This window comes from Mobula hypostoma, chromosome X2 (genome assembly GCF_963921235.1).
Source record: "Mobula hypostoma chromosome X2, sMobHyp1.1, whole genome shotgun sequence".
NCBI lineage: Eukaryota > Metazoa > Chordata > Chondrichthyes > Myliobatiformes > Myliobatidae > Mobula > Mobula hypostoma.
The window spans coordinates 49,199,420-49,221,409 of record NC_086129.1 but is presented as its reverse complement, the minus strand read 5'-3'; the positions used below and the strand labels follow the sequence as shown (position 1 = coordinate 49,221,409).

At 41.4% G+C, this 21,990-nt stretch overlaps 1 protein-coding gene across 2 annotated transcripts in view; it reads right to left on the bottom strand.

The window, feature by feature from the left end:
- The window catches only part of jam3b (junctional adhesion molecule 3b), a 157,841-nt gene that overhangs the window by 37,625 nt on the left and 98,226 nt on the right, over positions 1 to 21,990 (bottom strand). For both annotated transcript variants that reach the window (XM_063038797.1, XM_063038798.1), the window contains 2 exons: positions 20,892 to 20,999; positions 12,697 to 12,846 (listed from right to left, as the gene is read on the bottom strand). In XM_063038797.1, the coding sequence (XP_062894867.1) occupies positions 12,697 to 12,846; positions 20,892 to 20,999 (258 nt within the window). The remainder of the gene's footprint in view (positions 1 to 12,696; positions 12,847 to 20,891; positions 21,000 to 21,990) is intronic.

Genomic DNA, 21,990 nt, shown 5'->3' with positions numbered 1-21,990 from the left:
CATGATAAACGAATAGAAGAGAGTGAAGCAACTCTGACGATTTTGGATGCGAGAATTGATGACCTGCAAAGCTTTGCGAAAAACAATCCAAGTCTAATGAAAAACTAAGACAGAAGATTATCGATTTAGAAAATAGAAGCAGAAGAAATAACCTACGACTTCTGGGCCTTGAAGAGTCAACGGAAGACGATAAGCCTACAGAATTCTTTGCAAGCTTTTAGGCACAATTATTTCCTAAAGCTTTAACGTCTTTACCTATGATTGATTGAGCTCATAGATCACCTGTGCCTAGACCAGTTCCAGGAGCGAGACCCAGATCAGTAATAATCTGTTTTCATGAATTTCAAACAAAGGATCGTTTAATTCGTGAATCCTGTCAAAAAGGAATGATTGATTATAATGGTCAGAAGATCAGGATCGTCGAGGATTTTTCACCCGAGGTCATGAATGAGTGTGCTAAGTTCAAAAAGGTTATATCAGAACTTTTTAAACAAAGGTTTCAAACCTTCTCTTTGCTATCCTGCTCGGCTCAGAATTATACTGAAGGATGGCTCTAAGGAATGGTTCCATTCGAGTGAAGAAGCTCAGAAATTCTTGAAATCGGAAGATTAACTGTTCAGTATCTTTCTACACGAATAATTGCTTCTTTTACTTTTGGTAAACTTGTGTAGCTAACTCTCCTTTTGAAACTTTAAATGCTTTACCTAGAGAACAAGATTTTAACGAGTTAATATCTTGTGTGTTCGCATGTTTTAAATTTTGATAGGTCTTTTATTATTTTATATTATACTTATTTTTCTTGAGGTTTTTTCCTGTTAGTATGGGTATTTTTCATTTTATCATTTTGAAACTGTAATAATTAATCTATGTGTTCTGGTTATGAGGGTTAAGTTTTTTTTTTCTTTGTCTCCTGTTTTGTCTAGGTTGCAATGCAGTTAACCTTGAAGCTAATTAGGAGCTAAACCAGTAGGCGTTTTTGGGAGGGTGACAACATTAGATTTAGCTGTCGGCTTTCTTTTGGCCAGCTTTCTGTCTTTGGGAGGAGGGTGGGGGGATGAATTTTTTTTCTGGAAGCTGTTTTGGATTTTTAGCCAAATCTGTTGCTTGGTTACCACATTTCAAGGTTTATTGTTTGGATCTAATATACATTCCAGTGGTTATTATTTTAACCCTTCTACTAAATAGTATTAAAAATGGATCAAACTATTAACTTACTTAATCTTAACATGAAAGGATTAAATCACCCTGTGAAACGGAATAAGATTTTTGCATATATTAAAAAACGTAAGGTTCCAATTATTTTTCTACAAGAAACTCATACGTAACTGTGACAATTTACGCCTTTTCAGTAGATGGAGGGGACTATATTTTCATTCCTCTTTTCAGAATAAGTCTAGAGGAGTTTCAATGTTTATAGACAATACAGTTCCCTTTGTCCAACATAAAGTAGTGTCTGATACTAATGGGCATTTTGTCATAGTGTCGGGAAAATTAGATAATAAACTAATGGTATTTGCTAATTTGTACGCCCTGAATACAGATGACCCAGGATTCCCTGAGTGCTTTTTTTCGTTTTTGCCAGATTTGAGCCTTTACTCATTGGTGATGGGAGGAGACTTTATTTGCTGGTTAGATCCAGCTTTAGATCGGTCATCTTTTAAACCAGCGACACTTAATAAATCAGCTTTGTTTATTCAATCTTTTCTAATGAAATGTGGTATTGGTGATGTATGGCGTTTCTTGCACCCACTAGACGGGGAGTACTCGTTTTTTTCTCATGTCCACCACATGTATTCCAGGATTGATTTTTTTTTATTGATAGCCAAATGATTCCATTAGTTCGATCCTGTGAATACAAAGAGATTGCTGTCTCAGATCATGCCCCTGTGCTTTTATCTTTAAATCTCCCTGGTCTTCCTCAAACAAACAGATCTTGGCACTTTAATCTAACTTTGCTATCTGATAAGGATTTTTTTTTTAAGTTTCTGGAGAGACAAATTATTCTTTTTTTTTTGAAGAGAATACACCGGAAGAGACTTCTAGTCTTATTATATGGAATGCTTTTAAGGCCTATCTTAGAGGACAAATTATTTCATATACTGCAAGTGTCAAGAAAAAAGCTAATAAAGAGCTAATCAGTTGAAACAATTAGACCAAAAATATGCCTTAGCTCCAAATCCTGCTTTATATAAAAGATGTGTTGAAATTCAAACTAAATATGATCTTCTTTTAACTTATCCGATTGAAACTCAACTCCTAAAAGATAAAAGTCAATTTTATATTCATGGAGACAAAACAGGTAAATTACTGGCTAACCAATTAAAAACCGTTATAGCTAAACGGCAAATTAAAGAAAGTTGTAAAGCTAATGGTGATAGGACAACTAACCATTCAGAAATAAGTGATATCTTTAGAGAATTCTATTCTAAACTTTATAGTTCTGACCCTCCTAAAGATATTTATTTTTTAGACCAATTAAACACTCCTACACTTCTGTTGATAACCATATTACTTATGAGGAAATTGCCGAGGCTGTACGTTCATTGGACTCGGGGAAGGCTCCGGGTCCTGATGGATTTTCTGCAGAATTTTATAAGGCGTTTTCCTTACTGCTTATATCTCATTTATGTTCAGTTTTTTCAGATTCCTTTAAGTTGGGGAGGTTGCCACAATCTTTCTATGAAGCTTCTATTTCGCTTATCCTTAAAAAGAATAAGAACCCAACTGAATGCTCTTCATACAGACCAACTTCCTTACTTAATGTTGATACTAAAATTCAATCCGAAGTTTTGGCCTATAGGATTGAAAATATTTTACCATCTATCATTTCTGATGATCAGACTGGATTTATTAAAAATTGATATTCCCATTTTAATATTCATCACTTATTAAATGTTATTTATTCTCCTTCTAAAGAGATATCGGAATGTGTGGTATCTTTAGACGCTGAGAAGGCTTTCGATCGGGTTGAATGGAATTATTTATTTAAAACCTTAGAAAATTTTAATTTTCGGCCCGATTTTATTCAATGGATTAAATTACTTTATTTATCTGCCTCTGCTTGGGTTCTTACTAATTTTCAGAATTCCAAACCTTTTAAACTTCAACATGGAACCAGGCAATGTTGACCCTTGAGCCCTTTGCTCTTTGATCTGGCCTTAGAAGCCTTAGCCACTGCTTTTCGAGAATCCAATGATATTATTGGTATTTTAAGGAGAGGTACTATCCATAAAGTTTCGCTTTATGCTGATGTCCTATTGCTTTTTATTTCTAATGTCGAGACTTCGTTACCTCCTGCGCTTTCTTTACTCTCTTGCTTTAGCCAGTTTTCAGGATATAAACTGAATTTACATAAGAGTGAACTTTTTCCTTTGAATAATTTGGTATCAATTAATACTAACCTTCCTTTTAAAATTGTAAGAAATCAATTTACCTATTTGGGTGTAACAATTACTAAGAATTATAAACACCTACTTAAAGAAAATTTTCTTATCCTTCTGAATTATGTAAAAAGGGCACTATCAAACTGGTCGCCCCTTTCGTTATCATTGATTGGCCGAATTAACTCTATTAAAATGAATATTTTACCTAAATTTATATACCTTTTTCAGGCCTTACCCATTCTTATTCCTAAATCCTTTTTTGACTCTCTTGATCCTATTATATCTTCTTATATATGGAAAAATAAACATTCTCGATTAAATAAAGTTCATCTTCAAAAAGCTAAAAAGAATGGAGGTTTAGCTTTAGCAAATTTTAGGTTTTATTATTGGGCAGTCAATATACGAAATCTTACATTTTGGTCATATTATATTAACTGTGAGGACTGTCCAATATGGGTTTCTTTAGAAGCTAACTCTGTTAATAAATTTTCTATCATCTCTCTTCTTGGATCCTCACCTCCTTTATCCTTAAGTAAATTAACTGATAATTTGGTAGTTAAACATACTTTGAGGATCTGGGTACAATTTAGAAAATATTTTGGTTTAATGGGATTTTCTCCTTCAAGTCCCATTTTCTCTAATTATTTTTTTAAACCCTCTATGACCGATCCAGTGTTTAAAGAATGGGATAGAATGGGTCTTAATGGAGGCCATTTATTCAACACTTTCATATTATGTAACTTGACCTTTTCCAAATCCTTTTTATTAACATTAAATATATGGACAGAGGAGCAGAGTTAATGGCATTAACAATTGCATCCGATGTAATATAATAGCCCAGCTTTGTTTAGTTCAGTTTAGTTATTTTCTAATTTGCTTTTTTTTCCTGACATTTTTTCATTTTTTTTTATCATGTTTAATTACATGAAAAGTTTGGGAGGCGTTCTCTCAAGTGATGCTATGTCTTAGTTTGGAGAAAATTAGAAGTCAAACTTTTGAACCTATGTTTCATTTTGAGAAAAGATGAGGTTCATTTGCTCGTTATTATCATTTGAGTTAATTGATAGATTTCCTCCACGATCTAATAGTAAATTTTTGGTATTTTTTTTCTTGCTGGCGGTTTGATGTTTATCTTTAGAAGCTTTTTGTATGACGCATGGCTCTGGGGTTGAACACCCAATGGGGTTTTTTTTTCTCACTTTTCCTTGCTTAGTAGGGGGGATTTTTCCCTCTTTTTTTTGTCACCAAAACTTTTTCAATCTTTAAAACAATGTTTTTTTTCTTGAGACATTGTAAGTGTTGCCTACTTCGATGTACTCTTGTTAATTTTGGATAATAATAAAAAGATTTTTTTTAAAAAAAAGGAAAAGAAAGAAAGAGTTTGGGAGGCTTGGTATACTTGTGTTATCTGTAGTTTATATTCGCAATTGCTAATGACCAATAATGTAATCCCAATCTCTTTTGTACTAATATTGTTATGTTTATGAATTTGAAAATTAATAAAAAGATTGAAAAGGAAAGATTGGGTATTAAATGCTTCCAGGATTTGTTTGTTTGAGGAAGCCTCCTTTCATTTGAGCAATTGTCAGTTAAATATAGCTTACCAAAAACTCACTTTTTCCAATATCTACAAATTAGAGACTTTCTGCGTTCTCAATTATATACATTTCCTAATAGTCCCGATAGGGACTTATTAGATGTAATTTCTAATTTGAAACCCTGTCTTAATGGTTCAATATCCAATATTTATGGTATGTTGTTGGGAATGAGAAATGCTCATTTAGACAAAATTAAAAATCTCTGGGAACAAGATTTACAGACTTCAATTTCTGAGGAAACTTGGAATGAAATTTTTAAATTGGTTAACACTTCTTTGTTATGTGCCTGCCACTCCCCCCTACAATTTAAAGTGGTCCACAGGGCTCATATGACTAAGGATAAGCTATCTCGTTTTTATTTGCATATATCTCCCTTTTGTGATAGATGTAACAATGGAGAAGCTTCATTAATTCACATGTTTTGGACACGTCCGAGTCTTGAAAGATACTGGAAGGAAGTATTCCAAACGTCCTTGGTACTTTTTTAAGTAAATTTTAAGCCTAACCCCTTGACCACCCTATTCGGTATTGTTGAAGGAAAAGATATTATTTTGGAGGCATCTGATTTTGGTGTTTACTTCTCTTGTAGCTAGGAGGGTGATCTTGTTTAAATGGAAGGATGTCGTTCCGCCTACTCACGCTCAACCGTTACATGATGTTATGTCATGCTTAAATTTAGAGAAGATCCATTGTTCAATTTCTGAATCTAGCCAAGACTTTCAGACATTGTGGGGATAAATTTTTGAACTATTTTCAAAAACTTTGACTTGCTGTTAAAGTACAGATGGTGGCAAATAACATATTTCACTTTATGATAAGGATTTTTTTTCCTTTTTTCTTTCTTTACCAAACAGCTTTGATCTTGGTAGTGGGTTTAGATTTTTTTTCTGTATAATAAAATTATTACATTTCAATATTATGATTTAATTTAATTTACATGAATATAGGGTAATGTGATTGCAAGTGTGATTCTAATATAATGTATTTTTTTAATTTATAATTTATATCTTCTTGTACTCTGTATTCTTGTACGTAGAAACTAATAAATATATTGAAAGAGAAAACTTTCCTGAACGTATTTGACAAAGTTTATCCCAGCAAGTCCTTTTACAGTATTAGAGCCTCAGTCAGTATGTGGAAAGTTAAAATCACCTGCTATAACAACCTTATGTTTCTTGCAACAGTCTGCAATCTCCTTACAAATTTGTTCCTCTAATTCTCTCGGACTGTTGGGTGGTCTGTAATATAGCCCCATTAAAGTGGTCATACCTTTCCTATTTCTCAGTTCCTCCCATAATGCCTCACTAGTTGGGTTCTCTAGTCTGTCCTGACATTTTCCCTGACTTGTAATGCTACCCCTCCTCCTTTAATCCCTCCTGCTCTGTCATGTCGAAAACAATAGAACTCCAGGATATTCAGCTGCCTGTCCTGCCCCTCCTGCAACCAAATCTCACTAACAGCTACCACGTCATAATTCTAGGTGTTGATCCATGCCCTGAGCTCATCCACTATACTTCTTACATTGAATTATATGTATCTCAGAACACAAGTCGTACCATGCTCAATCTTTGATTCCTGACTTTGTCTGAGGTCTTACAAACAGCTGCCTCCACAACCTCTCCACTAACTGTTCTGGTGCTCTGGTTCCCATCCCCCTGCAACTCCAGCTTAAACCTCACCATGCAGCACCAGCAAACCTTCCCACTAGGATATCAGTCCCCCTCCAGTTCAGATGCAAACCATCCCTCTGTACAGGTCCCACCTTCCCTGGAAGAGAGCCCAATGATCTAAAAATCTTCTGCCCTCCCTCCTACACCAACTCCTTAGCCATGTATTAAACTGTATAATCTTCTTAGTTCTGGCCTCACTAGCATGTGGCGCGGGTAGCAATCCTGAGATCACAGCCCTGGAGGTCCTGCCCTTCAACTTGGCACTCAAATCCCAATGTAGAACCTTAGTGTATGGAAACATCTATGCCCTTGAATGGGAAATCCCACAGCTAAAACATCAAACCCCAAACCCCCAACTGCTCCCTCGCCCAAAAACTAACACATTTCCCACCCAGACACGGCAGCTAAAACATCAAATCCCTAACCAAGCTCTTCCCACGCAAAAAAACCAGTGACAATAACATCAAACTCCCAACCCCTCCCATACCCAAATAAAATGACATATCGCCCACCCCAATTGGCAACAAGAAAGAAAACACAGAAAAACTGAAGGAGTCCAATATAAACTACATTCACACCAATGATCACATACGTCTAGGAATTTTGAAAATATCCTCCATCAGCATCTAGGTGAGCACAGCTTGAACTCAGTTCTTCCATGGGGCCTACATCTACTGAGATGCAGCCTCCCGACTGCTGACATACTTTGATCATAAGTTTACTTAGAACCGTATACCCTTCCACTTTGAGCCTCTGAGCCGTTTGTAGTCCAAAGACCTGACCGCTGCTGCAAGCCCCTGAAAGAACATCCCCTTCAATAGCATCCAAGTAGGTTTACCTGTTAGTGAGGAGAATGGCCACAGAGGAACCCCTGCAGTAACTGCCTACTCCAATTACTTTTCCTGATGGGCACCCATGTATCTGAAGCCTGTATTGCAGGTGCGGCCACCTCATTAAAAGTCTCATCTGTGAGCTTCTCAGCCACTTGGATGGTCCCGAGTACTATCCCAGGAAACTATCCTCATGACTGCTAGGCATTCTGAATGATATTTTAGAGCTTCCTTTCAAGTTACTATGGTTTTGATTGATTAGACTTGAAAGTCTCCCCCCCCTGTATTTTTCTCTTAGAGTCATAGGGCACAATACAGCACAGAAATAGGCCATTCTGCCCATCTAATCCAGGCCAAACTGCTATTCTGCCAAGTACCCTTGACCTGCACCTGGACCATATCCCTCCATACCCTTCCCATCTATGTACCTATCCAAGTTTCTCTTCAAATGCTGCAATTGAACCTGCATACACCATTTCTACTAGCAACTCGTTCCATGCTCTCACCGCCCTCCGAGAGAAGAAGTTTCCCCTTATGTTCCCCTTAAAGGACATTTCTTCGGCAGTTTGAACAGGGCACGACTGAGCAAGCGCGTGAAGGTCGGCCTGTGAGACAGCGGGAGAGTTTAAAAAGCGAGCTGATTAACGGAGCGGGCGACAGAGTAGTGGGAGACAGAGTAGGAAGGCTTTGGCTCGAGAGACTTCGGCGAGCAGAGGCTGAGGACGAGTTTGATCTCAGTGAGGTAAGGCCGGGTAAGTTCCTTAAATTAATCTAATTAATTTAGGAGTAGGTAATGGATTGGATCAGAAAGTCTTTCTTTCTTTTTTTTTTGATCGTATCCTCAAATGGACTGCCCAGTCCCTTTTTTTCTTCTTTTTCTGTTTTTTCTCATATAGTGTAGTGGTTTTTCTTTCCCTTTTCATTTTAAGCTCAATGTTTTTTCTTCTCTCTTTATAAACTGATAAGAGGAGAATTGCGATTTTCCTTTTTTTAAATTATGTATTTTATATTAGTTTAGCAATATCTATGATTTTGATAATGTTTGTCTTAATCTCGGTTAATATTGTTACTGTTATATATATTTGAGATAATTCTCCTCTTGATTGTATCTATGCTCCTTTTAAATCAATAAAAAGATTAATAAAGAAAGGAGTAGGTAATGGAGGCAGCAGTTAGGGCAGTTCAGTGCTCCGTTTGCAGTATGTGGGAAGTCAGGGTGAGCACAATTGTCCCTGATGACTACACCTGTAAAAGGTGCATCCAGCTGCAGCTCCTGACAAACCGAGTTAGGGAACTGGAGCTGGATGAACTTTGGATCATTCGGGAGGCAGAGGCAGAAATAAACAGGAGTTACAGGGAGATGGTCACCCCTAAGAGTCAGGAGACAGGTAGCTGGGTGACTGTCAGGAGAGGGAAGGGGAAGCACCTCTGTGGCCGTTCCCATCAACAATAAATATACTATTTTGGATACTGTTGGTGGGGATGACCTACCAGGGACAAGTTGCAGTGGTCACGTCTCTGGCACCGAGACTGGACCCTCAGCTCAGAAGGGAAGGAGGGAAAACAGGAAGCAGTAGTGATAGAGGATTCGATAGTTAGGGGGACAGATAGGAGGTTCTGTGGGAGAGATCGAGAATCCCGGATGGTCTGTTGCCTCCCTGGTGCCAGGGTCCGCGAACTCTCAGATCGAGTTCTCAGTATTTTCAAGAAGGAGGGTGAGCAGCTAGATGTCGTGGTCCATGTAGGGACCAATGACGTGGGTAGGAAGGAGGAGGAGGTCCTGCAAAGAGAGTTTAGGGAGTTAGGTGCAAAGTTGAAGGACAGGACCTCCAGGGTTGCAATCTCAGGATTGCTACCCATGCCACGTGCTAGTGAGGCTAGAAATAGGAAGGTAATGCATCTAAATACATGGCTAAGGAGTTGGTGCAGGAGGGAGGGCTTCATGTTTCTGAACAATTGGGCCTTGTTCCAGGAAAGGTGGGACCTGTTGCGACGGGACGGGTTGCACCTGAACTAGAAGGGGACTAACATCCTTGCAGGAAAGTTTGCTAGTGCTGCTCCGGGGGCTCTGAACTAGATTTGCAGGGGAAGGGGATCCAGAGTGTTAGAGCAGATAGTGAGGTGAAGGAGGATAAAGGTCATGGGGGAACTGCAAGTATAGTGCATGGAGTAAAGCCAGATCTAATATATAAAGAGGCTTTGAGGAAAGAGAAGCAGAATAAAGGGTGTAAAGGTAGTAAGGCAGAAGGGCTAAAGTGTGTGTACTTCAATGCAAGAAGCATCAGGAACAAAGGTGATGAACTGAGAGCTTGGATACATACATGGAATTATGATGTAGTGGCCATTACAGAGACTTGGCTGACATCAGGGCAGGAATGGATTCCCAATATTCCTGGATTTCAGTGCTTTAAAAGGGATAGAGAGGTGGGGAAGGGAAGAGGGGTGGCATTACTGGTCAGGGATACTATTACAGCTACAGAAAGGGTGGGTAATATAGCAGGATCCTCTTTTGAGTCAGTATGGGTGGAAGTCAGGAACAGAAAGGGAGCAGTTACTCTATTGGGGGTATTCTATAGGCCCCCTGGTAGCAGCTGAGATACAGAGGAGCAGATTGGGAGGCAGATTTTGGAAAGGTGCAAAAATAACAGGGTTGTTATCATGGGTGACTTTAACTTCCCTAATATTGATTGGCACCTAATTAATTCCAATGGTTTAGATGGGGCAGAGTTTGTTAAGTGTGTCCAGGACGGATTCCTGTCACAATGGGGAAAGGCAAATTATGAGGCTATAAGGCTAGAACTTGCGGGTGTGAATTGGGATGATGTTTTTGCAGGGAAATGTACTATGGACATGTGGTCAATGTTTAGAGATCTCTTGCATGATGTAAGGGATAAATTTGTCCCGGTGAGGAAGATAAAGAATGGTAGGGTGAAGGAACCATGGGTGACAAGTGAGGTGGAGAATCTAGTCAGGTGGAAGAAGGCAGCATACATGAGGTTTAGGAAGCAAGGATCAGATGGGTCAATTGAGGAATATAGGATAGCAAGAAAGGAGCTTAAGAAGGGGCTGAGGAGAGCAAGAAGGGGGCATGAGAAAGCCTTGGTGAGTAGAGTAAAGGAAAACCCCAAGGCATTCTTCAATTATGTGAAGAAAAAAAGGATGACAGGAGTGAAGGTAGGACCGATTAGAGATAAAGGTGGAAAGATGTGCCTGGAGGCTGTGAAAGTGAGCAAGGTCCTCAATGAATACTTCTCTTTGGTATTCACCAATGAGAGGGAACTTGATGAAGGTGAGGACAATATGAGTGAGGCTGATGTTAATATTGAGGGAGAGGAGGTGTTGGAGTTGTTAAAATACATTAAGACAGCTAAGTCCCCGGGGCCTGACGGAATATTCCCCAGGCTGCTCCACGAGGTGACGGAAGAGATTGCTGAGCCTCTGGCTAGTATCTTCATGTCCTCGTTGTCCACGGGAATGGTACCGGAGGATTGGAGGGAGGCGAATGTTGTCCCCTTGTTCAAAAAAGGTAGTAGAGATAGTCCGGGTAATTATAGACCAGTGAGCCTTACGTCTGTGGTGGAAAAGCTGTTGGAAAAGATTCTTAGAGATGGGATCTATGGGCATTTAGAGAATCATGATCAGGGACAGTCAGCATGGCTTTGTGAAGGGCAGATCATGTCTAACAAGCCTGATAGAGTTCTTTGAGGAAGTGACTAGGCATATAGATGAGGGTAGTGCAGTGGATGTGATCTATATGGATTTTAGTAAGGCATTTGACAAGGTTCCACACGGTAGGCTTATTCAGAAAGTCAGAAGGCATGGGATCCAGGGAAGTTTGGCCAGGTGGATTCAGAATTGGCTTGCCTGCAGAAGGCAGAGGGTCGTGGTGGAGGGAGTACATTCTGATTGGAGGGTTGTGACTAGTGGTGTCCCACAAGGATCAGTTCTGGGACCTCTGCATTTCGTGGTTTTTATTAACGACCTGGATGTCGGGGTAGAAGGGTGGGTTGGCAAGTTTGCAGACGACACAAAGGTTGGTGGTGTTGTGGATAGTGTAGAGGATTGTCGAAGATTGCAGAGAGACATTGATAGGATGCAAAAGTGGGCTGAGAAGTGGTAGATGGAGTTCAACCCGGAGAAGTGTGAGGTGGTACACTTTGGAAGGACAAACTCCAAGGCAGAGTACAAAGTAAATGGCACGATACTTGGTAGTGTGGAGGAGCAGAGGGATCTGGGGGTAAATGTCCACAGATCCCTGAAAGTTGCCTCACAGGCAGATAGGGTAGTTAAGAAAGCTTATGGGGTGTTAGCTTTCATAAGTCGAGGGATAGAATTTAAGAGTCACGGGGTAATGATGCAGCTCTATAAAACTCTGGTTCGGCCACACTTGGAGTACTGTGTCCAGTTCTGGTCGCCTCACTATAGGAAGGATGTGGAAGCATTGGAAAGGGTACAGAGGAGACTTACCAGGATGGTGTCTGGCTTAGAGAGTATGGATTATGATCAGAGATTAAGGGAGCTAGGGCTTTACTCTTTGGAGAGGAGGAGGATGAGAGGAGACATGATAGAGGTATACAAGATATTAAGAGGAATAGATAGAGTGGACAGCCTGCGCCTCTTACCCAGGGCACCACTGCTCAATACAAGAGGACATGGCTTTAAGGTAAGGGGTGGGAAGTTCAAGGGGGATATTAGAGGAAGGTTTTTTACTCAGAGAGTGGTTGGTGCGTGGAATGCACTACCTGAGTCAGTGGTGGAGGCAGATACACTAGTGAAATTTAAGAGACTGCTAGACAGGTATATGGAGGACTTTAAGGTGGGGGGTTATATGGGAGGTAGGGTTTAAGGGTCGGCACAACATTGTGGGCCGAAGGGCCTGTACTGTGCTGTACTATTCTGTGTTCAATGTTAAACGTTTCACCTTTCACCCTTAACCCATGACTTCTAGTTATCTCACCCAACCTCAGAGGAGACGCTTGCATTTACTCCTCATAATTTTGTATACCTCTGTTCAATCTCCCCTCGTTCTGCTATGCTCCAGGGAATGAAATCCTAACCTATTCAACCTTTCTCTGTGACTCAGGTCCTCAAGTTCCAACAACATCCTTGTAAATTTTGTTTTTGTGGAACATGAGAGTAAGAACAAGTAATCAAAGTACATGCAAGCAATACTGAAATAATTTGATTATCCACAGTCATAAATTTCAACAATTACCCTGTACTGTCAGATTAACGGAAACTTCATCCAGGTGACCTGTTTCTACAAATACAACTTCGCAGCGGTAGACAGCAGTGTCCTTACGGGTCACATTGAATATTTTTATAGAGGAGTCTCCCTGGAGCTCTGCTCGATTTATCAGATCTCCTGAAAACAGAAAAGAAATTGAACAAAATGTAACTTGGCTTTATGAAGCACCTCTACCAAGTCACTGATAGAAAGCATCAATGATTAGGTGAGTTGTGACTAAAACTGAGCCACACAGAAGCTGTAACTGGAAAATATAAAAGTTTTTATTCACACAGAAAACCTCCAGGAGAGAGAGTGTCCAGGAGAATCCAAGAGAATTTCCCTCTCCTGACATGATGTTTAATGCTCCTTCAGCACAAAGATATTAAATGATTAACACAAGAGATTCTGCAGATGCTGGAAATCCAGTGCAAAACACACAAAATACTGGAAGAACTCAGCACGTCAGGCAGCATTTATGGAAATGAATAAACAGTCGATGTTTCAGGCCGAGATCCTTCATCAGAACCGGGAAGTAGGGGGACAGAAGCCAGAATAAGAAAGTGGGGAAGGGGAAGGTGTACAAGCTGGCAGGGGTAGATGAGTTGGTATGAATTAAGAAGATGCGAGGTGATAGGTGGAAGAGGTAAAGGGCTAAAGAAGAAGGAATCAGATGGGAGGGAATACCCTACCCCATTTCCATTTGCCTGTCTAAACATTAAAGCATCTTGGAATATTTAATTCCCAATCTTGATCACCGTAGCCATGCCTTGGGAATGACTATTTGTCATATACAGTATATCGACATAGACTGAACCATGTTGTTTGCGTCAAATCACCAAGCATTGTGCGGAGGTCAGCCTGCAAGTGTCACCATGCTTCTGACACAATGGAGCATGCCCACAACTCACTAACCTTAACCATATACCTTTCGAATGTGGAAGGAAACGGGAGCACCCAGAGGAAACCCACACGGTCACGAGGAGAAACTCCTTACAGGCAGCAGCAGGAATTGAACCCCGCTCATACAGCCATCACTGTAAAGCATTACGGTAACTACCATTAATTCATCCCTTATGAATGCTGCCTTTACATCAGTTTTCTCTGTTCCAATTCCAACTTGAGATTTATCTTCGTGTATACATCCCTTTCCTGATTGATTCAGATTATCATTACTTATTTTGCTATTCTGCATTATCATTTGGCCTTTCTTCCTTAACTTTCTAAGTTTCACTTCACCCGCTAAATCAGGTCAGCTGTAATCTTATTAGATGGTGGAAGGCTCAAGAGGACAATGGGCTACTCCCACACCTAATTCACATGTTCGTGTGTAACCTCTCGACTACAAGGTAAAATAAGGTCAGAGAATTGATCGTGTGGCTCACAGATAGGTGTGAGAGATAGGTATAGAGAAATAGGTTTAATTGTCCATTGTCCTTCCCCAATGATCTCCCTCCTGGCACTTCTCCCTGCAAGTGGGAGATGTGCTCCACCTGCCCCTATACCTCCTCCTCTCACTTCCATCCAGGGCTCCAAACAGTCCATGCAAGTGAGGTGACATTTCACCTGCGAGTCTGCTGGGGTCATCTACTATATCCGGTATCCCCCGTGCAGCCTCCTCTGTGCCGGTGAGACCCAACATAGAGCTTCTTTGCTCTGTCCACACAGACAGAATTTCAAGGTAGCCAACCATTTTAATTCCAATCCTATTCCCATTCTGGTATGTCAGTCCATGGCCCCCTCTGTTGCCATGATGAGGCCACTCTCAAGTTGGAGTTGCAATACCTCATATTCTGTTTGGGTAGTCTCCAACCTGATGGCATGAAAATCCATTTCTCTAACTTCCAGTAATTTCTTCCCCCACCCCCACCTCTGCCTTATCTGTTTTTCCAATTCCCCACTTCGGCTCCACTCTTACCCCTTCTCTTCTCCTCACATGCCTATGACCTCCCTCTGGTTCCCTCCCTCCTTCCCTTTCTCCATTGGTCCATTGTCCTCTCCTATAAGATTCCTTCTTCTTCAGCCCTTTACCTTTTCCAACTATCACCTCCCAGCTTGTCACCTCACCTCCTCCTTCCCCCATCCACCTACCTTCCCTCCCACCTGGTCTCACCTATCACCTGCCAGCTTATACTCCTTCCCCTCCCCCACACCACCTTATTCCAGCTTTTTCCCCCTTCCTTTCCAGTCCTGATGAAGGGTCTCGGCCTGAAACATCAACTTTTATTTCCATTGACGCTGCCTGACTTGCCGAGTTCCACCAGCACTTTGTGCATTTTGATCCAAATCCACAGGGCAGAAATATTAGTATGGGCAAAGAAAGAGCTGTACCATAAAACTTTCTCCACGGCACTAGTTGTTTGATTGACTGAAACTTTGTTCGCAGCCCGATTTATGTGAAGCCTGTTCCCAAAGGATCAGATCCCTCTTTCCCCAATAATGGTGTCAATGGCACATGTGCTTCAGAAAATCAAAAGACAGAAATCCAGAGTAACACAGACGAAATGTCCAAGGAAACCTGCAGGTCAGGAGGCATCGATGGAAAAAAAATAAAAAGTTGATATTTCAGGCCAAGATCCTTCATCAGGACTGGAAAGGAAGCGGGAAGAAGCCAGAAATGCAAAGTCTTTGTAGATTGAGTCAGAAATATACCTTCTGATGCCAGATCTTTCTCTGGGAGAGTGTCTTAGATAGACTCATGGATGATAGGAAAAATGGAGGGCTATGTGAGAGGGAAGGGTTAGATTGATCTTAAAGTAGGTTGATGCCGGAATGTGTTGTGCCATTTGCAGCTCCCCCCCCCCAAACACACCCTCAGATGTGTTTGTTGTAAATGCAAACAAGACATTTCACCGTATGTTTTGATGTACCCGATTTCTTCGGTAGTTTGAATGGGGCACGACTGCGCAAGCACGTGAAGGGCGGCCTGTGAGAACAGCGGGAGAGTTTAAAAAGCGAGCAGATTGAGAAGGGGAAGGTCACTTCTTCAGCAGTTTGAACGGGGTATGACTGCGCAAGCGCGTGAAGGTTGGCCTGTGAGAACAGCAGGAGACTTTAAGAAGCGAGCAGATTGATCTTTTCATTGATAACTGTTTTGCAACTTTTCAACAATTGTCCGTAAAGTTTAATCTACCTAATACTCATTTCTTTAGACATCTTCAAATTAGACATTTCATTAACCCTTTGATATCAAACTTTCCTGAGATGCCTGAGAAAAATATCCTAGATTTTTTTCTTTGTATCAATCCATTGGGTAAAGGGTATATTTCTGCTATCCGGGATAAATTAGTGATTTTGAGGTGTACCCCTTTCAATAAAATTAGAACTGCCTGGGAACAAGATCTAAATATCTCCTTATCTGATGCGGTTTGGGATTTAATTCTTAAGTCAGTCAACTCAACCTCTCTATGTGCTCGCCACTGCCTTTTGCAGTTTAAGGTTGTACACAGGGCTCGTATGTCTAAAACTAAATTATCACGGCTTTATCCTGACATTAGCCCCGTCTGTGATAAGTGTAAAGGGGCCGAGTCTTCCCTTATTCATATGTATTGGACCTGTCCTAGTCCAGAGAAATTTTGGAGAGAAGTTTTTTTCAACCCTATCTCATATTCTTAATTGCCATTTAGAACCTAACCCTCTGGTTGCTCTTTTTGGCACCTTGGTTGATGTAAATTTGCACTTGAGTCAGACTAAATGCTGAACATTATTTTTTGCCTCTCTCTTGGCTAGACGGTTGGTCCTCCTTTGGTGGAAAGATGCTGCCCCACCCACTCACGCTCAATGGCTTAGTTTAGACCTCGAAAAGATTAATTATTCAATTCTCAATTTGGACATAAAGTTTCATACGGTGTGGGGACCTTTTCTTGAATATTTTCACAATTCTTCTTTAGGGTAAGTTTATCCTTTTTTTTGTAAGTTATACGGTTTTTTGTTGTCAATTACATTATACTTTTGGTAGTCGGCATTATACTTTCTTTTTTTCTATGTATATTTACAGTTCTCTGGGGTTGAATGCTCCGATTGATTTTTTTTTTCTATGCACAATGGTTGGCCTGGGTTTTTTTTTCAGTGGGAGGTTGGGGTGGATACTAATTTTACATTATTCTCTTTCGGGTGCTTTTTTTTCTTAATTGTTATGAATTACATATTGGATTTGTTTGTTTCGCACTGTATAAATCTCCATTTTGTCATTGGGTTCTCTTTCTGTAGTTTCTTGTAGAAATGCATAAAAAAATTAATTTGAAAAAGCGAGCAGATTAAGAAGGGGAAGGTCATTTCTTCGGCAGTTTGAACGGGGCACGACTGCACAAGCGCGTGAATGTCGGCCTATGAGAACAGCGGGAGAGTTTAAAAAGCGAGCAGATTAACGGAGCGGGTGTCATAGGAGCGGGCGATGGAGTCGTGGGAGACACAGTAGGAAGGCTTTGGCTCAAGAGGCTTTGGCGAGCAGAGGCAGAGGACAAGTTTGCTCCCAGTGAGGTAAGGCCGGTTAAGCTCCTTTCTTTAATTTAATTAACTTAGAAGTAGGTAATGGAGGCAGCAGTCAGGGTAGTCGTTTGTACTATGTGGGAAGTCAGGGCGAGCACAATTGTCCCTGATGACTACATCTGTAAAAGGTGCATTAAGCTGCAGCTCCTGACAAACCGAGTTAGGGAACTGGAGCTGGAGCTGGATGAACTTTGGATCATTCGGGAGGCAGAAGCAGAAATAAACAGGAGTTACAGGGAGATGGTCACCCCTAAGAGTCAGGAGACAGGAAAGGGAAGGGGAATAGACAGAATGAGCAGAGCACCCCTGTGGCCGTTCCCATCAATAATAAGTATACCGTTTTAGATACTGTTGGTGGGGACGACCTACCAGGGACAAGTTGCAGTGGTCACGTCTCTGGCACCGAGACTGGACCCTCAGCTCAGAAGGGAAGGAGGGAAAAGAGGAGAGCAGTAGTGATAGGGGATTCGATAGTTAGGGGGACAGATAAGAGGTTCTGTGGGAGAGATCGAGAATCCCGAATGGTCTGTTGCCTCCCTGGTGCCAAGGTCTGCGATATCTCGGATCGAGTTCTTGGTATTCTCAGGAAGGAGGGTGAGCAGCTGGATGTCGTGGTCCATGTAGGGACCAATGAAGTGGATAGGAAGGAGAAGGAGGTCCTGCAAAGAGAGTTTAGTGAGTTAGGTGCAAAGTTGAAGGACAGGACCTCCAGGGTTGCAATCTCAGGATTGCTACCTGTGCCACGTATTAGTTAGGCTAGAAATAGGAAGATAATGCAGCTAAATACGTGGCTAAGGAGTTGGTGCAAGGGGGAGGGCTTCATGTTTCTGGACAATTGGGCCTTGTTCTAGGGAAGGTGGGACCCGTTCCGACGGGACGAGTTGCACCTGAACTACAGGGGGACTAACATCCTTGCGGGAAGGTTTGCTAGTGCTGCTCCAGGGTGGGGGGGAGGTTAAACTAGATTTGCGGAGAGTTAGAGCAGATAGTGATGTGGAGGAGGATAAAGGTCATGCGAGAACTGCAAGTATAATGCATGGAGTAAAGCCAGATCTAACATATAAAGAGGCTTTGAGGAAAGAGAAGCAGAATAAAGGGTGTAAAGGTAGCAAGGTAGAAGGGTTAAAGTCCATGTACTTCAATGCAAGAAGCATCAGGAACAAAGGTAATGAACCAAGAGCTTGGATACATACATGGAATTATGGTGTAGTGGCCATTACAGAGACTTGGCTGGCACCAGGGCAGGAATGGATTCTCAATACTCCTGGATTTCAGTGCTTCAAAAGGGATGGGGGGGGCGGGAGGGGAGCATACATGAGGTTTAGGAAGCAAGGATCAGATGGGTCTATTAAGGAATATAGGGTAGCAAGAAAGGAGCTTAAGAAGGGGCTGAGAAGAGCAAGAAGGGGGCATAAGAAGGCTTTGGTGAGTAGGGTAAAGGAAAACCCCAAGGCATTCTTCAATTATGTGAGGAACAAAAGGATGACAGGAGTGAAGGTAGGACCGATTAGAGATAAAGGTGGGAAGATGTGCCTGGAGGCTGGAAGTGAGCAAAGTCCTCAATGAATACTTCTCTTCAGTATTCACCAATGAGAGGGAACTTGATGACGGTGAGGACAATATGAGTGAGGTTGATGTTCTGGAGCATGTTGATATTAAGGCAGAGGAGGTGTTGGAGTTGTTAAAATACATTAGGACGGGTAAGTCCCCAGGGCCTGACCGAATATTCCCCAGGCTGCTCCACGAGGCAAGGGAAAAGATTGCTGAGCCTCAGGCTAGGATCTTCATATCCTCGTTGTCCACAGGAAAGGTACCAGAGGATTGGAGGGAGGCAAATGTTGTCTCCTTGTTCAAAAAACGTAGTAGGGAAAGTCCAGGTAATTATAGACCAGTGAGCCTTACATCTGTGATGGGAAAGCTGTTGGAAAAGATTCTTAGAGATGGGATCTATGGGCATTTAGAGAATCATGGTCTGATCAGGGACAGTCAGCATGGCTTTGTGAAGGGCAGATCGTGTCTAACAAGCCTGATAGAGTTCTTTGAGGAAGTGACGAGGCATATAGATGAGGGTAGTGCAGTAGATGTGATCTACATGGATTTTAGTAAGGCATTTGACCAGGTTCCACACGGTAGGCTTGTTCAGAAAGTCAGAAGGCATGGGATCCAGGGAAGTTTAGCCAAGTGGATTCAGAATTGGCTCGCCTGCAGAAAGCAGAGGATCATGGTGGAGGGAGTACATTCGGATTGGAGGGTTGTGACTAGTGGGGTCCCACAAGGATCTGTTCTGGGACCTCTACTTTTCGTGATTTTTATTAACGACCTGGATGTGGGGGTAGAAGGGTGGGTTGGCAAGTTTGCAGACGATACAAAGGTTGGTGGTGTTGTGGATAGTGTAGAGGATTGTTGAAGATTGCAGAGAGACACTGATAGGATGTAGAAGTGGGCTGAGGAGTGGCAGATGGGGTTCAACCCCAAGAAGTGTGAGGTGGCACACTTTGGAAGGACAAACTCCAAGGCAGAGTACAAATTAAATGGCAGGATACTTGGTAGTGTGGAGGAGAAGAGGGATCTGGGGTACATGTCCACAGATCCCTGAAAATTGCCTCACAGGTAGATATGGTAGTTAAGAAAGCTTAATGGGTGTTAGCTTTCATAAGTTGAGGGATAGAGTTTAAGAGTCACGAAGTAATGATACAGCTCTATGAAACTCTGGTTAGGCTGCACTTGGAGAACTGTGTCCAGTTCTAGTCGCCTCACTATAGGAAGGATGTGGAAGCATTGAAAAGGGAGAGTACACATTATGATCAGAGATTAAGGGAGCTGCAGCTTTACTCTTTGGAGAGAAGGAGGGTGACAGGAGACATGATAGAGGTATACAAGATATTAAGAGGGATAGATAGAGTGGATAGCCAGTGCCTCTTCCCCAGGGCACCACTGCTCAATACAAGAGGATGTGCCTTTGAGGTAAGGGGTGGAAAGTTTAAGGGGAATATTAGAGGAAGCTTTTTTATTCAGAGAGTGGTTGGTGCGTGGAATACACTGCCTGATTCAGTGGTGGAGGCAGATACACTAGTGAAATTTAAGAGACTACTAGACAGGGATATGGAGGAATTTAAGGTGGGGGGTTATATGGGAGGCAGGGTTTGAGGGTCGGCACAACATTGTGGGCCAAAGGGCCTGTACTGTGCTGTACTATTCTGTGTTCCATGTTCTATAAATAAACTTGAATCTAGGTCAAAACTGCGCTGTAATGTTCTATTTTCTATCTAATTCTACACTGTATGTAAAGCCAGCACACCAGTGCACAAGATATAAAAATTAAAAAAGACAGTTTGGTTAGGTGCAAGACATGTATTTGTTTTTAGATTTATGTTCACATAAGAAAATTTGGGGTGCCACAGTAGCGTAGTGATTCGCATAATGCTTTACAACGCCAGTGACCCATGTTCAATTTTCACTACTGCCTGTAAGGAGCTTGTATGTTCTCCCTGTGACCACGTGGGTTTCCTCAAGCTGCTCTGGTTTCCTCCCACATTCCGGTTGGTTTGTACACTCGTCACATGTATGTAATTGTTTAGTCAAAAGGAACTGTTACCGTGCTGTATCTCTAAATAAAAAAGTAAATTAAATTACTTTGCGCACCTTTAAATTCCTATTGATCTGGGATATTTTGGGTGGAAAAATTCAGAACATACCTGTAATGTGTTTATTAAAATATACAAAATCTGTGCCAGCATTTAATTTCTTCCATTCAATACGATGTTTAAGTTGACTGGAGTGTATAATACAGGATAACACAATACCTGAAAGAAAATCATCTCAGCATTAGATCTCTCTGAAATTCTCTTGCAAATACACTTGTGAACAAAGAATCAACTAAATCTATCTCAGAGCAAGTACTATAATCAGCCATAGCAACTGACAACTATTTCAGATCAAATTCTAACATCGGGCAGCACAATATTTTGTGACAAATATTTGAATTTTTTTTTAGAAAGTATAAGACTGTCTTAACAGATATACACAGACACCAAGGTCCCAGCTTATTCCACAACTTATGGACTCACTTTCAACATTATGACTCCTGTTCTCAACATTATTTATTACTTACAGTATCTATCATTATTACAGGTGTCCCCTGCTTTTCGAACGTTCGCTTTACGAAACCTCACTGTTACGAAAGACCTACATTAGTACCCTGTTTTCGCTTTCAGAAGGTGTTTTCACTGTTACGAAGAAAGGCAGTGCGCGATAAAAAATCAGCACGCGATAAAAGGCAGCGCGCACCCCGAGCAGCCACTCTCTCCTGGATTCGGAACGGTATTGCTTAAGCACGTTGCATTGAGCAGCCATTAGCAAGATGAGTTCTAAGGTGTCGGAAAAGCCTGAAAGACCTCGTAAGGGTGTTACACTTAGAGTAAAACTAGACATAATTAAGCATTTCGATCGTGGTGAACGAAGTAAGGACTAAGTGAGTTTGGCTTGTGGAAGCTGACGAAGATGATGTTGAAGAGGTTTTGGCATCCCATGACCAAGAACTGATAGATGAAGAGCTGATGCAATTGGAAGAGGAAAGGATAACAATCGAAACCGAATGCAGTAGCGAAAGTGAAGTCGTCCAGGAACTGAACGTGAAGCAACTGCGTGAGATTTTCACTGCAATGATAAAGTACGACTTTAATTTTGAAAGGGTACCTAGATTTAGGGGATATTTGCAGGATGGTTTGAGTCCTTACAAACAACTGTATGATAGAAAAATGTGCGAGGTCCAGCAGTCAAGCAAGCCTTTCACAT